This window comes from Rousettus aegyptiacus, unplaced genomic scaffold, assembly GCF_014176215.1.
Source record: "Rousettus aegyptiacus isolate mRouAeg1 unplaced genomic scaffold, mRouAeg1.p scaffold_m13_p_3, whole genome shotgun sequence".
Lineage (NCBI taxonomy): Eukaryota > Metazoa > Chordata > Mammalia > Chiroptera > Pteropodidae > Rousettus > Rousettus aegyptiacus.
The window spans coordinates 66,076,596-66,092,975 of record NW_023416306.1 but is presented as its reverse complement, the minus strand read 5'-3'; the positions used below and the strand labels follow the sequence as shown (position 1 = coordinate 66,092,975).

Here is a 16,380-nt window from a genome sequence, read left to right as displayed (position 1 = left end):
AGACTCCGTAAGGTGAATGAGACTGCTGCTGAAATAACACGGCATACTGTTTTACAGCAAACTTTTTTTTTAATAGAGTACACCTTTAAATAATGATGAAAAGTATATAAAGGAAATATATAAACCAGTAATATGGTTATGTATTATCATTATTGAGTATTATGTACTGTACCTAATTGTGCTATATTTTTATACAAGCGGCAGTATAGTCGGTTTGTTTACACCAGCATCACCACAAACATGTAATACATTGTGCTAAGACTATGTACCATGGCTAAGCTATAGGGATTTCTCAGCTCCATTATAATCTTATGGGACCATCAAAATACATGTGGTTCATCCTTGACTGAAACGTTATGTGGCATGTGACTATTGCTATTTCTTTTTATCTTTAAATTATTTTATTCTAGGTATTTTTCATAGTTCTTATTATAGAATATGAAAATTTAGTGCTGTTTCTACCCTCTACCAACCCCTATCACATATGCACCCTTTCTATGCCCTGACCCTTATAGCTTAACTTAATTGAAACAATTAGTATTTTGTGACTGTACAGAATCTATCTACACCTGATTTATGGAATAAACTATAACTTTTCCTCAACAATTTTGTGATCTCCCTGTAGCTACTAATTGCCTAGTTTTGGTTTTCATTTGGTTAATTTTCTATGTATTACTCACTAATTCAACCTCAAATTCTTTGCTAGTTGTCTCACTCTCAAGACCTTTAAACACACTGCATATTTTATAATTTCATCTTCCCAACAATAAAATTTTATCTTCCCAACAGTAAAAACTTTCTGACCTGGTCATTCTGTCCCTGATACACAACTGATACTGGGATTTCCCTTTCCTGTGGTCTCTGCATTGTGTTTTTAGACTTCTTATGTTGATTTTCTGTAATCAGTATCCTTTTACTTTCTTTCCTGGTTTTCTTCCTTGATGTCTTATTGGAGCACATCATCCAGGAGTTTCCTGAAATACAATACATTAATAATAATGTATTAAGACCTTGCAAGGCTGAAAATGATTTTATTCTGCCTTGCTACTTGAATAATAGTTTAAATGTTTGTAGCATTCTAATTTCCAAATAATTTTCCTCCAGAATTTTGAAGCCATTGCTCATTGTATTATAGCCTCTAGTGTTACTGTTGAGAAGTCTGAAGCCATTCTAATTCTTGACCTATTATTTTTCTCCCTGGAAGGCAGTCAGTATTCATCTATTGTTCAGGGCCATTGGTGGACCCTTTTAATATGAAAGCTAACATCCTTAATTTCTGGGATTTTTTTTCTTTGGTTTCGTTCTCTCCATTTTCTCTATCCTCCTTTCTGGAACATTTCATTCAGATGTTAGACTTGTTTCTAAATCTACCTTCCCCAACATATTTTTAGAAATTTCCTTGACTTTTCGTGAAATTATGTCTTTGTTTCATGATTGCAGTATCTTATATCTCTAAGGATGATTTTGTTGTTGTTTCTCCTTGGTGGTCTGTCTCTTCCAAACTGTTTTTTTCCCCCCTCTCTATTTGATTTGATCACTATATTTCCTGCTGGAGGAAGCTTTTCCCAGGTGTCTGGTAATCTTTATTTTGTGCTCAGTATTAAGAGAACTAAAAAGCTCCTGAAAGTTCTGTTCATGGTAGGGCTTGCTGCATGTGAGTTTCACTGTAGAGTTATCTAGCTGGACCATTTTATTGGGTTGATTTCCTGCTTGGAGGATGAGTGCCTGGCCTCCTGGGTTTTCTCTTTGATGGTCTTGGGCTCCATTATGAATGTACATGTTCCTCATACCCCATGGGTGAACTGTGCTTTGTGTCCTCTAAGTCAAACACCTTTTTTACCTTTTTAAAGAAAAAGCTCCAGACTTTATGCTGGGTGCAAGAGGGGCAGTTGTCTAGCTGGGATGTCTAGGCGTGCCTTTTTTTTTTTTTCTTTTCATTAATACTTCCAAGTATGTTTGATTGATTCAAAAAAATACTTAATCCTTACCAGGTAGTATATTGTGCTAGGAACTTGGGAAGATAAAAAGAAGAACCAAGTCTGGATTCTACCATTAAGAACTTTACAAACCGATACAGAAGATACACACAAACATCTCTACTGGGAAGTGCTGAAGGACACACAATAAGTAGATTTAGTGATTTACATAATACAGTTTTTTAAACGTGACCTATCTTTTAAATTTGTTTGGATTTATTGATAAAGTAGTTTCTAAAAGCACATTTAAAAAAGTGGAAAGTTAAAAATAGCTACTACTAAATACCCTCCTTTAAAGATTTATTTCATATGATGCAGCATCTGACCGATTCTGAAAACTGAACTAGTCTTTCTTAGTTTAGTTCCTACCCTTTTTTGTTCCCATTTCTAGAGGTACATAGTGCCACTAATTCTTAAGACTTTTGGGGATTCATTGATAAGCTGGTGCTCAGCTATCCCTACTACCTATGTAGGTAGGTAGGTAGGTAGGTAGGTAAGTAGGTAGGTAGGTAGGTAGGTAGATAGATAGATAGATAGATAGGTAGGAAGGAAGGAAGGTAGGAAGGTAGGAAGGTAGGAAGGTAGGATAGGTAGATATAGATATATATATATGTGTACATATATCTATATGTATACGTAAGTACATATGGGTATATATGTAAAGGCATAAGCTTGAGATACAGACAGACAGACAGACAGAGAACACATATATATTGTTTTAGTGATGTTTGGGAAGGGAGTGAAACTAACTAGATGAGTATGTTCAGTCTCTACCCAGGAGTCTGATCTCTTTATGTGCACTTGTCTCATCTCCCTTCATCTAGACTGCAAACTCCTTGGTTTAGCTTGAGGTAGAGATATCATTCTTTATATCCCTCTCAGCAGATAACTTACTATCTTTCATATACTATATCATAATCTGTTGTTTGACTTGTTATGTAAGTCAGTGATGCTAAGTGACATGTATAACAAATTGGTAATCATTCTAATCCCAAGGCAGTTAATGTGCTGTGTCCATAGAGCAATCATTTATATATTAGTTCCTTTAGTTTTCATATTGAGAATGATTGATATTCTAATTATTTAGATACAGTAGTGTAGTGATGGGTTAATGTTTTGTAGTGTGAAAACTTCATCACCGTGTTTAAGGTTTATTGATAGTGGGTTCCATTATCCTAATGGCATGAGTGTTTCACTTCACCAGGGGTTTTTTAGGGCAACAAAGATGGAGAATGAGGAAAAGCTACTTAAGATATTGGTTTCCTTCCCTTTTTTTCCTTTTTCTTCCTGTTAATTAACATACTATTATCAATGAAAACCTAATTAAACTTCTCCTAATCTGATATAAACCTTCGTAGTAGCTAATATGTAAATTAGCTACTTAATATTTAATTTAAAACAGTAGATACTTAAAATAGTATGTCCTCCATAAAGTTCAACCTAAACACTAAACGAAAATGAGTACTTTGACAATTTATATCCTAGGCTAAGTCAGGGGACAGATATATATCTTATTAATTATCATTTCCTTCTAGTCCTAACAGGGGCTTTACAGAAATGCACTGTATGAGTGGCCACTCCAATTTCGTATCTTGCGTATGCATCATACCTTCAAGTGATGTGTACCCTCATGGACTAATCGCCACTGGAGGAAATGACCACAATATTTGCATTTTCTCATTGGAAAGTCCAGCTCCACTTTATATACTAAAAGGTCACAAAAATACTGGTGAGTATAATGCTTTTATATTTTTCTATTTGAAAAAGTTTCATCCTTTTCAAAGTAAAATTTACATATCCATTTTCCCTGGTTTTTATTATTTTTGTTTTTCCCAGAGCTGATAGGCTTGATAGTGAAAACCTTTTTGAATCATCATTGTTCTATAAATCCTCGGTTACAGAGTTACCATTGTAATCAGTAAAGTGCTTATATATTTAAAAAGTGAAGTGTTCAGTTATAAAAGAAAGAAGCTATATAATTTCAGTACACTTTGTGATTTCAGTTTTTCAACTATTTTGTGCAAGCATTTCATTTCCTCAAACAATGAAGAGTATTTCTTTATCTTTTGACTCTTATAACTATATTTCTACAGCAATTGAATGTGTGTAAAGGTCTGGTATCATTATTGAAGAGTATTTTATATTTTAAATATTATTTTCTGTGATTTCTATATATTTCTGATTTCCTGATACTCCTGATTTGTGTATGGCTTAGTAGCTCTTATACAATGATTTGCTTAGCAGTTCAGTATATGTACTTCTTTTTTTATGTATCTGAAATAGTTTGGAACGTTTGTAAGCAAATAGTATGGCCCACAAACACTTTAAACTTAATTCCTTTAAAGACTTTGTAAATGTTTTGTGTGTATGTACGTGAAATCTTCAATACAGAGTGATTAGATTTTTTTAACTTTATTGTAGAAATGTTCAAATATATACAAGAGACAGTAATTTATATTGAGTTGTATATAAACATAAATAAAAGGGAGTAATGATTTCTTCCACCCATGTATTTTACATAGCTTCAAAGATTATCAGCACATGGCCTATCTCGTTTCATCTTCTCCCTCTTTCACAACATTACTTTAAAGGAAATTTCCAATATACTATTTTATTTATAAATACTTCAGTATGTAGCTCTGAAATAAGATTTGACAAACTTCTTCTGTAAACGGCCAGATAGTAAATATTTTAGGCTTTGCAGGCCACATGGCCACTTTCACAGCTACTAAGCTCTGGCATGTGCAAAAGCAGCCATTGATAATAAACAAATGAATGTGTCTGTGTTTCAGTAAATCTTTATCTATGGACACTGAAATTTGGTTGTTATATCATTTTCACATCTCAGTAAATATCTTTTGATTTTTTTTGCCCCCCAACTACTTAAAAATGTAAAGGAAAAATTCTTAGTTTGCATACTGTACAAAAGCACATGGTCCACAGGCCACAGTTTGCTGACTCCTTTAAAAGATAAGGATTCCTTCTCTTTAAACAATATCATTATCACACCTAAAACAAAATAAAACAAAACCTATTTTTTCATTATATCTAATGAATGTTCAAATTTGCCCAGTTGCCCCTGTATTCTCTGTAAGCTGGTAGATGTAGAAGCTTGATCAAATTCAGATTCAAGTTTTTGGCAAGATTTTATCGGTAGTATTGTGTACTTTTTGTTGTAGCTCATCAAGAGGCACATACTAATCTCTTTCTGTGATGTTAAAATCAGTGGGTTCAACTGTACTGAGTATTGTCCATTCATTATAAAATTTCCATCAGCCTTTTATATAATGGTTTTTAGCATCTGTTGATAGTATCATATAGTTCCAGTATTTCATTAAGATTTGCAAAATGATTATACTCTAATTCTACCATCATGTCTGTGTTTAATAGCTGGAATTTTTCTATGTATAACTTTCCCACATCAACTCTTTGGTTACCATGCACTTGCCTTGTCCCCTCCCATCTCTTTTACTAGGTTGCAAAATGAGTTGATTCCCTAACTCTTTTTTTTAATTCTCAAATTGTCCCATATCAGGCCATTGGAAACCCCTTTAAATTGGCTTATGTAGCCAGAGAATAAGTCTCCATTCTCTTGCAGTGGGGAAGGATGCACTTTCTTGACACTACAGCTAAAAGGAGAAATCTAGTAACTCACCGTTGTATGTAGAATCACTCTTCTCATTTTTCAAGTCTCTGCTTAGCCACATCCTCCATGGAACCAAGGACTGGGTACTGAATCTCATAGTTGTGGTGCCAGCCACTCTGCTTTTAATCACCCCTCTATAGGTATTTAAATTATAGCCTCCATTTTACTAAGTCAGTTATGTGATTTTTAGTTTTTATTGTCCTTATAGATTAATACCATTTATAGCATTAGTATGGACAGTCTGCCATTTTTAATCAGAATTCTGTCTTTTGTTTCCATGATTTTAGATAATTTTTATATTAAAATTTTTTCAGCCTGTGTAATTTTACATTAATAAGACATTTAATTAACCATTCCATTACTGTTGAACATTTAGTTTGGCTTCAGTTGTGTTGTCATTTTAACTAAAGTGGCCCTAAATAACTATATAAACAGCATTTCAAAATCTTTTGCATTATTTTCCCATGTCGTTTCTAAGAACTGGAAGGGGTTGTGCAACCCACATAATCCTGGTTCCTCATTTTACAGAGGAGGAATCTGAGGTTAAGTAATATCCCTATGGTCAAATATCTCATAAGTGGCATTGTGTAAGTGGACTCCGGCAGTGTGACACCAGAAGCTGTGCTCTAGACCACTGCACTCTTCTGCATCTACACTGAGTTAAGTCTTAATAGGCTAAAATACTGTTATTTCACAAAAATTTTTAAAACTGCAATAGTTTAATAACTAACAAGTTTGAGTATGTTTCAATGAAATGTGTTCTTGCCTTTTTTCCTTTTAGTCTGTAGTCTTTCATCTGGAAAATTTGGGACATTACTTAGTGGCTCATGGGACACCACTGCTAAAGTCTGGCTGAATGACAAATGCATGATGACCTTACAGGTACAGTAGTTCTATGTGAGTATTCTAGGTAATAATTAAATACTATAATTCTATGCCATTTTAAATTAATACCCATTTTACTCACAGGGTCATACAGCTGCAGTATGGGCAGTAAAGATCTTACCTGAACAAGGCTTAATGTTAACTGGATCAGCAGACAAGACTATTAAACTGTGGAAGGCTGGAAGATGTGAAAGGACTTTTTCAGGTAAGATCAGAGTAGACTACTTTTACTTAAAAAGTTGCTTCATATTTACTCATCGCTCCATATTGACTCAGATGGTCTTTTTCTCAAAGGCAAAGAAGCTTGAAAATGGTATTTGAAAAACATAGCCATATATACCTTTTTAAAAGATGTAATGAGACCTCATTAAATAAGCAGATGTGGACTAATAAATAGGTACCTGATATGCTATAATATGTGTATGTGCGTCTATGAATTATGTATGTGTAATTTTTGGTATGCAGTTATGTTTTTGCTTGTCATTTGAACTAGTTCAGTTTAAAACTTCCAAGCATAAGCCATATTTAATGGTGGATTAGTAGTGTTATCTTTATATATGGAAGAAAACATCATAAGTGCTTTTATTAACGTTGACGTACATTGTTTAATAATAAATTTCAGGCTCTGTTTATGTGGCAGTTTAGGTGGGTAGTCTTTTTAAACCTCAGCTATTAAATAACCCCTACACTGAGGCATCTGCATTGTAATATTAGTATCGATGATTTATTTGCGTGGTGCTTAATGTTTGTGGTGTGAATTTTTTTGTTTTTTTTTCTCACTTTTATTTACTTTTTCAAAGGTGATCACCACCTGGTTAATACTGCAAAAGTCCATTTGTGCAAATAAAAATATCTGTAAATGAAAAATCGAGAATGAGTTATAATAAGCATCTCTCTGTTTTTGCTTTCATACATATACATATATATCAAGTTGTTATTAGATAGCTAATCTAAATTAGCAAATATTGAACGTGGGGAAGGTTTTTACTTCTGATCTTTTTTATTCGATCACAAGCTTCAGAGAATGTTTTGTCCTTTAAAAAATTCTATAAGGTTTCAATTAATGTTGAAAGAAATTGCATTTTATCAGACTTTTTGAAAACATTTAATATACTTTGATAAGTGGAATATAAATGCATTCTATATAGACAGTTACATAATTAAGAATATTATGCAAGTAGTTTATTCCATAAAGTCTTGCTGTTTTAAAGAACCAGTAATCATTAGTTTTTACTTTATCATTTTAATGCCTGCATTATAGAAATTGTGAAATGTTTTCATTGAAAAAGCAGCCATGTTTGGCTTTATATTTACATTTTGGTTGAATCAAAACAGGTAGGATTATGAGGCAGAAAACTTGAATTCTTGTTTTAGCTTTGCCAGTAACTTTATGCTTTTAGAGAAGTTAATGTCTTTCAACTTATTCTTGCATATTTTAACAAAGTTTACTATTCTCTGATGATTTTATTTCAACTCTTAAATAATTGGCGGTTTTCGTAACCTTTTCTTATTTTTCTCTGGTGTTATATTAATTTCAGTATTATGTGGTGAGAAACTTAAGGGATATTCTTTGTTATATATTTCTGTTACATTTGAATATTGTATATGTTGTGAATTACTCTCGTTTTTGAGAAAGAAAAGGCCAAAATGAAACGTTAGATAAAAAGGGAGAATTTGGATATAATCCTATTTCTGGAGGGTATTAAGAAATATTTTGGAGCAGATACGATAAATATAAAATAACTTCTCAAGAGTGGTAATAAAAAAGATATTGCCAAACTTAAAATACATATATCGGTTATTAGGCTTTTCTTCAGAAAAACGAATATCTCAAAGTTGAAAATCAGTTTTTACTACTCACTAATGTGTATCATACAATGTTAGTGAACTACTTAGAGCCATCTACCAAATGGTCCATTTTATTAATTTACATTATTTTTTTTTAATATAGGGCACGAAGACTGTGTAAGAGGTTTGGCAATTTTGAGCGAAACAGAATTTCTTTCCTGTGCAAATGATGCCAGTATTAGAAGGTGGCAAATCACTGGCGAGTGTCTAGAAGTATATTATGGACATACAAATTATATATATAGCATATCTGTCTTTCCAAATTGTAAAGGTAAGATTATCTTTTACCATGTATTTAAAATTTTGTATTGACCATTGTTCCATCACATTCTTGAGGAAAGAAGGATTGATGACATAAATCAATTGACTGACTGTAACTTGAAAAATTTAGTAACTTTATCCAGTAAGTATCTTTTTTCTAAAAGAGAAAATTATATGATCATCTTCATATTAATTCAGGTTGGATGGTTGTGTTATAAAAAGTTCTTAGGCATCTGAAGAAAGACTATATAATTTATTGACATAAAGTATAGTATATAAGATGTGAAAGGTTTAAGTTGTACATATGTGACATACATGAAATCTAAAACTATAATATAAAAATACTTTGGTGTTAAAAAAATCAGCTGATCTTAAAAGATGGTATGTATAAATGTATTCAATTTTATTTAGTCAAACTAATTTTTTCTCTACTCATTAATTTTAGATTTTGTGACAACAGCAGAAGACAGATCTCTGAGAGTCTGGAAACATGGGGAATGTGCTCAAACAATCCGACTTCCGGCTCAGTCTATATGGTGCTGCTGTGTGCTAGACAATGGTGATATTGTGGTTGGTGCAAGGTATTTATATTTTAGTCAATCAATAAATAATATGGGTCTAGGCCGTTGGTAGGAATTAGAGTGCACAAAGATAAGCCATAAGGAATTTCAGGGGAATTGGGGAGACCATGTACATTTCTGTTATTGAACAAAATAGTAGTAGGTCTAATAGCTTTTACATTAATGATGCAGGATATATTACACCAGTATTGTACTGCAAGTGTGAAGTTGAAACACTGAATACATAAGAAGTTTGAGAAGGTAGAGTCTGATGTGGGAAAACTTTCTAGAGAAGAAATTTGGATGGGATTTTGAAAAATGATTACTAAGAAGGGAAATGAGAATTTTTATTAAAAGAAACAGTGTAAATAAAGGTGTGTCATGGGAACAAAAGTGATGTGTATAGAAGATGAAGGAAAATTGTGGAGGACTAATGCTGGGAAAAAATGGGTAATAGGTAAGATGGGGCTTAATGATGGAGAGCCTCAAATGCTAGGCATTTTTTTAGGTTTAAGTGCTTGGGGTTTAGTGATTTTAGCTTTTGAGGAAGGAGTGATATGATTAAAGCCTAACTTGTAAATTATGAAATATGTTGGTTGAATTTCACTCATGATGACAATGGGAAGAAAAGCAAATTAAAAAGCTGTTGCAGTATTTAAGTGTGTCAAGTTTGGAAATATTGGACCTACAGTACTAATGGATAAGAAACCAAAAGTGAGATAATGCAGAGGAAAAATTATCAGAAAGGGAATGAAAGAAAGGGATAAAGCTTCAAACTTCTGATGATTGGAAGTCTGCATTAATAAAAATGGGCAAGTGGGAGAATTGGTTTGATGCAGATGATGACTTTGGTTTTAGACTTTGTGAGGTCCAAGTGGTGGTCAGCCATACTTATGTCAGTGGATAATGGGTAGTTGGACTGGAGCCTAAAAACTAAGACTGAAGATAAAGATTTGCACAAACTGCCAAGAGTCAAGCAGTGGACCACCTTTCTCTGAGGGAAGAAGCATAGTAGGGGAGGAACAGAAAACTAGAGACTGTATCTTGTGATATACTATGGGATAAAGAAAGAGAAGCCAGTAGGTTGAGCAAAAGAATCCAGATGTTGAAATTCAGAAATCAAAAAAGAGAGATTCTGAAAGGAGATTGTGATCAGTGTTAACAAGTACGTGAGGGGTTAAGGAATGGAAAGTTGGAAAAGCTTTTGGATTTGGTTTGAAAGATGTTAATTAGTGACTTTTTTGACATCAGTTTTGGTAGAAAGTGGTAAAAGAAGGTGAATAGGAGGAGACAAAAAGTTTTTTGAGGCAATGGGTGAAGGATAGGATTATAGACCACTCTGTCATTGAAGGCAAGAAGAAAAATCTGTAAGGAATAGAAAGTCTAATAAATTGGAAGTGTTTTCCTTTCTGGCTGGGCCAGGGTTTGCTTTATTGGTTTAATATTTTCCTCCTTAAGCATATTTAAAGTTGAAGAAAAATAAATGAGTTAAAGGGTGAAATTACCATTAGTGGAAAGTTAAGAAACAAGTTTTCTGTAGCATTGGGTAGGATTAGTAATGATTGAAGGTGGCTAACTTGCCTCCCCTACCCCCAAATTTAGAATTGAGAAATCATGGAAATGAATTCATTTTTCTAAGAATAGAGATTGAGAATTCTATCTAATGCAAATGTGAGGCTGGGTTTTTTGTTTTGTTTTGTTTTTTGTTTTGTTTTTTGTTTTTTATTTGGGTTACATTGCTAAGCCGTGGCATATAAAAGGCAGGCTCCATGTTTCCCTGGTGAGCAGATATTGAGCAGATATTTCTAAGCCTTATGTTGGGTATTTGAACCCTGTGTAAAGTAAACCAGCCCACTAACCTTCTTCATTAATACCTGTATAATACTGACTTTAAAAGTGTATACTATCTCTCTAAATTTGATGGTGAATATTTAACTTGGAATTGAAAATTGTGTTAAATACATATTTCTCTGTTCTTTGCCAGTAACTTTTCCCTAGTTTTTTAACACCCTGTACATTGTCTTAGAGAATAATAGTGTTGATGTCTGCATTGTGCTATACTCTGCATAGCAATAACTACATAGTAACATTTTTCATATTCACAAATACAGATTATTTTTGCTTTGGATCATGCAGGTGCGATAATGTTAATATACTATGACAATGGCTTAAAATCTGTTTTTCCTTATAGCGATGGCATTATTAGAGTGTTTACAGAATCAGAGGATCGGACAGCAAGTGCTGAAGAAATAAAGGCATTTGAAAAAGAACTCTCTCAGGCAACCATTGATTCCAAAACTGGTGATTTAGGGGACATTAATGCGGAGCAGCTTCCTGGGAGGGAACATCTGAATGAACCTGGTAAATATTTCAATGCATCTAGTTGTAAAAATTGTTATCATGTTTACCTTTTGGAATAATTAAAGTGATAAGAAAAAAAGGTGGTTTTGCTAGTCATTCAGTGTTATTCTCATTGCTAGATACTGATTTTTTTTTTTAAGGATTTTTACTATTAAGCACAACCACTGTGAGAAACCACATTATTGCCTGTCTCATAGTTTTAAAGACTTTTAGCCAAGCTCCCTATAAATGTTTTTGTTTTTAAAATAAATCTCTCAATACTTAGCTTATATGTAATAGGTACTCAAAAGTTGCTTATTTAACACCCTTTGGTCAATTGGGTTCCCTGAGATTCTACAGACTGAAAATAAAAATCAGTTTGAATAAAGCAGTATCTGCTTAGTAAATTTGAGTTTAAAATTGGGGAAAAGTAGTTGTCTCAAATGAAATTCTGTGTTGAGTATATTCCTAATCCATAATATCAGTGGTTCTCAGAACTTAGTCCATGGACTCCTGGGAATTCCGAGATCTTTCAGGATGCCCATAAGGTCAAAACTAATTTTATAATAAGATGTTATTTGATTTTTACACTATGTTAACATTTGCACTTATGATGCAAAAGCGATGTTGAGTAAAACTGCTGGCTCCTTAGTATACAAATCAAGGCCATGGCATCAAACTGCTCTGGTAGCCATTGTGTGTTTTACTGGTACATGGTTGTAATTTAAAAAAAAATGCCATCTGTCCTCAAAAAATGTCCTTGATGAAGCATTAAAAAATAATTTTATTACATCTTGACCTTTAAGTACATTTTTAAAAATATTCTGCATGTAAATGACATGTAAAGTACACCAAAGTACCATAGTACAAGAATAACCACTCGTGTAGTCACTTAATTTGCAGGCTGAACTATTCCTTTTTTCATGGAATGCCACTTTTATTTCCAAGAACAACTAACTGGTTATTCAGGCATGGGTATTTGGCAGGAATTTTTTGCTGAACATGTCACTTTTAAAAAAAAAAAAAAACTTACAATATTTGTTCCAAAGATAAAATTCAAACTTTTAGGCAAATCGAAATTTTGGAAAATATATATCTGCCACCAGGCGCTTGATAGCTTCCTAATACTTAAAAGACTGTTCTAATGATACCAGTGGTAATATTAATAAATGTGATTTTTTTTTTTATTGAATGATAAAACATGTAAACATAGAAGATCTACACAGTTCATTTAATCAGTATTTTCAAAATGACCAGTTCATGGTAGTATAAATCATGAATATAAAAGATGTGTTCAAAGTATAAGATAGATTTTAGTGTAATAGAACATGAAAAATTCATTGATATGGTTTCAAATTCTAAATGATAACCTTTAAGAACCTACTACTTATAGAATATTTACATTTTTCTTAAAGGTCTATTAAACTAGTCTTTTTTTCAATATATTATCTGTGCAGGCTGGATTTTCTTTGTATACTTCAACCAAAACAACAGATTGCAACAGATTAAATACAGAGGCAGGTGTGGTAAATTCAGCTGTCTTGTGGAGACAATAAAAAGATTTATAAAAATGGAAAATAATGCCAGCCTTCTCATTAAATTTCTAAAAATATACTTATTTTTAATTAAAATATTTATTTAATATGTAAAGGATCTATTATTTTTTCATTAAATGTATTTCTTAGTTTTCTCATTTTTAATTTCAAATTCAATAAATCAGTTGATATAACCCACATTTTAAAAAAAAGCTCAATGGGCTTCTGAATAACTTTTATGACTAAAAGAGATCTTGAAACCAAAAATTTGAGAACTGCTGCATTAATATATTTTAACATTTTTATACTTTTTTACAAATTTGTAGTCTTTTTATTACTATGTGTATATGTACATACATAACACACACATATATATATACACATACATACAATAAATACTTATTAATGGCCTAACATGTGGTAGGAATTGTTCTAAGCTCTGGGGAATATAGCAGATAGCAAAAGAAATAGAAATCTCTGTCCTCACAAATTTATGTTCTATAAGAAGATACAGAATTAAAAAGTAAATAAGCAAATATATAAGGATGTCAGATATTGATAAGTACAATGGGAAATATAAAGCCAGGGTTGGACTGTTTTATCATTTTAAATACAATGGTCAGAGAATGTATAATAGTTCAGATAACACTAGCTGCTGTCACAGATAAACCCTAAAATCTCAGTGGTTTAACACAAAAAGAGTTTATTGTGCATTTAATACTCAGTTGATGGCAAGGTATGCTGGAGCATGTTTGTAAAGTAATATTGCTTCTCATGGTCATTCAGGGACCCAGGTTGATGGAAACCGCCATCTTCAACATGTGACTTCCGAGGTTACCTTGGGTATAGACACTCACCCCCCAGACAGGGTAAAGGGAGGGTAAAGGATGATGGAGGAGACCTAGAAATGGCCTATATCAGAAGTCCCCAACCCCTGGGCTGCAGACCCTGTCTGCGTGGCCTATTAGGAGCCAGCCTGCACAGTGGCGGACAAGCAAGCGAAGTTTCATCTATACTTGCAGCCATTCCCCAGCACTAGCATCACTACCTCTGATCCACTTCAGATCATCAGGCATTAGGTTCTCATAGGAGCATAGGTCCCTGGTGCCAGAAAGGTTGGAGATTGCTGGCCTGTATCACATCACACCCACCCAAATTCAATTGACCGTTACTCAATGTGTAACATCTAGAGACTGTAAAATGCAAGGGGGCTGAATAATGTGATCTCTAACTAGATAGCCACACACAGATCTTAATGGAGTAGGAGTATGAATCTCTGGAGGACAGCTAGCTATCTCTGCCTGTGAAGGCCTTGTCAAGAATGTGACATTTCAAGTAAAGTCCTTAAAGAGGCAGGGGAGCAAATCTTGCCCACACCTGTGTCAAGAGTGTTGTAGGCAGAATAAAGAGCCAGTGCAAAGACTGCATGGCTGAAGAGCAATGATGGGATAAAGGGGAAAATAGTGGAAGGGGAAGTCAGAGAATGGTAGGGGCAGATTATATTTGACCTTGTACACCACTCCAATGCAATAGGCTTTTATCTGGGGTGAGATGGGAAGTCATTGAAGGATCTCCAGCAGAGAAGTGTCTAGAGCTCCTTAAACTTTTGAAAGAATTTCTTTGGTTGCTGGGTTGAATATAGACTGTAGCGGGGCCCAGAGCAGATGTAGGAGGCTATTGAATCATTCCTACTGAGAAATGATGGTGGCTTATAGCAATAGAGATGGTGAGAAGAGAGTTTTCTAGATAAATTTTAAAGACAGGCCTGCTTGAATTTGCTGAAGGATTGGCTGTGAGGTTGAGAGAAAGAGGAATCAGACCCTTTTACACTTTGGTCTGAGCAATTAGAAATGTGGAGAGTCATTTACTGAAAATGTCAGAAGATATTCAGTAATAAAACTTGTTTTACTTTTGATGGACTAGCTACTTTCTAGTGGAATGTTTTTTTAACCTTCCTTTATTTAATAAAGTTTCCTTTCAACCATTATTTTCTTTTTGGCCACTTTCTAGTAGAATTATATTTTAAAACCCTTTGTTTGATAAAACTTGCTATTAAACTAAAATACAGATCTCTTTTATGTATAAATTTTAATGTTAAAAATTTTATAGCTAAATGTTTTCGAATTTTACTCTGCCATTCTACCTTTGATTCTCAAAATTTTTATTTTAAGGTACTAGAGAAGGACAGACTCGTCTAATCAGAGATGGGGAGAAAGTCGAAGCCTATCAATGGAGTGTTAGTGAAGGGAGGTGGATAAAAATTGGTGATGTTGTTGGCTCATCTGGTGCTAATCAGCAAACATCTGGCAAAGTTTTATATGAAGGGAAAGTACGTTGACTTCTTACTTTCTAATTACCGTTATCTTAAAGCATTCGACAAATTAGTTTTCTTTTTTCTTCATGCTAGTTAACTTTTCTTTGGCGTTTTGACATTTAAAAATAGGTTTCTTGGGGGAAATTCTCTTTTCCCTGTCTTGAAATAGGTTTTATAAGAATGTCATTTCATATAAGCAGAGCTATCTTTTTTTAGACAGATGAGGCATTATTTGTCTTTTAGTAGTTACCGTACATAAGCTGTTTCCAACCATTTTGCATTAGGAGCTTCTGTGCCACCTTTCATCTAGTGCTTTATGCCTATATTTAACTTGACAAGACTTGAGGGACCCTGCAGGGCAGTGCTTATCATGCCAGCATGTTTTGATCAGTGGGGCATGGTAACAGCTAATACTTTTGGCCTTGAGATCAACTAATTGGAAACTCTCCTTTGGCCTTAGAGTTAAAATGTAGTTGTAATCCAACCCCCACCTCTACCCTCAGTGAAATAACTAATCTTGCAGCACATGCAGATGGTTGCTACTAATCATTGCATGCCAAGCGGAACTGCACTTTGGAGAAAGGTTAAGTACTATATTTATTAAAATAATGAACACATCTGTTATACGTGTCAATAATATATATGAACAGATAAGTTAGTAATTATTTTCTCTTCTCTGTATTCCTATTAAAGGAATTTGATTATGTTTTCTCAATTGATGTCAATGAAGGTGGACCATCATATAAATTGCCATATAACATCAGTGATGATCCCTGGTTAACTGCATACAACTTCTTGCAAAAGAATGATTTGAATCCCATGTTTTTGGATCAAGTGGCTAAATTTATTATTGATAACACAAAAGGTCAAATGTTAGGACTTGGGAATACCAGTTTTTCAGATCCATTTACAGGTAAGTTAGGTTTTTTATTAAATCTTAATGTACTTCCATCAGTGTTGTGGGGGTTTTTTTGTTGTTGTTTTTTGTTTTTCAGTTTTTCGGTGTGTTTAAATA

The 16,380-nt window shown here is 33.5% G+C and overlaps 1 protein-coding gene across 1 annotated transcript in view; it reads left to right on the top strand.

Annotated features, from left to right (window-relative positions):
* Positions 1 to 16,380, top strand: part of PLAA (phospholipase A2 activating protein) — a 34,028-nt gene that overhangs the window by 3,662 nt on the left and 13,986 nt on the right. Inside the window, exons 2-9 of the mRNA XM_016156275.2 lie at positions 3,512 to 3,705; positions 6,404 to 6,504; positions 6,592 to 6,712; positions 8,459 to 8,626; positions 9,062 to 9,197; positions 11,368 to 11,537; positions 15,223 to 15,380; positions 16,059 to 16,278. Of these exons, the coding sequence (XP_016011761.1) occupies positions 3,512 to 3,705; positions 6,404 to 6,504; positions 6,592 to 6,712; positions 8,459 to 8,626; positions 9,062 to 9,197; positions 11,368 to 11,537; positions 15,223 to 15,380; positions 16,059 to 16,278 (1,268 nt within the window). The remainder of the gene's footprint in view (positions 1 to 3,511; positions 3,706 to 6,403; positions 6,505 to 6,591; positions 6,713 to 8,458; positions 8,627 to 9,061; positions 9,198 to 11,367; positions 11,538 to 15,222; positions 15,381 to 16,058; positions 16,279 to 16,380) is intronic.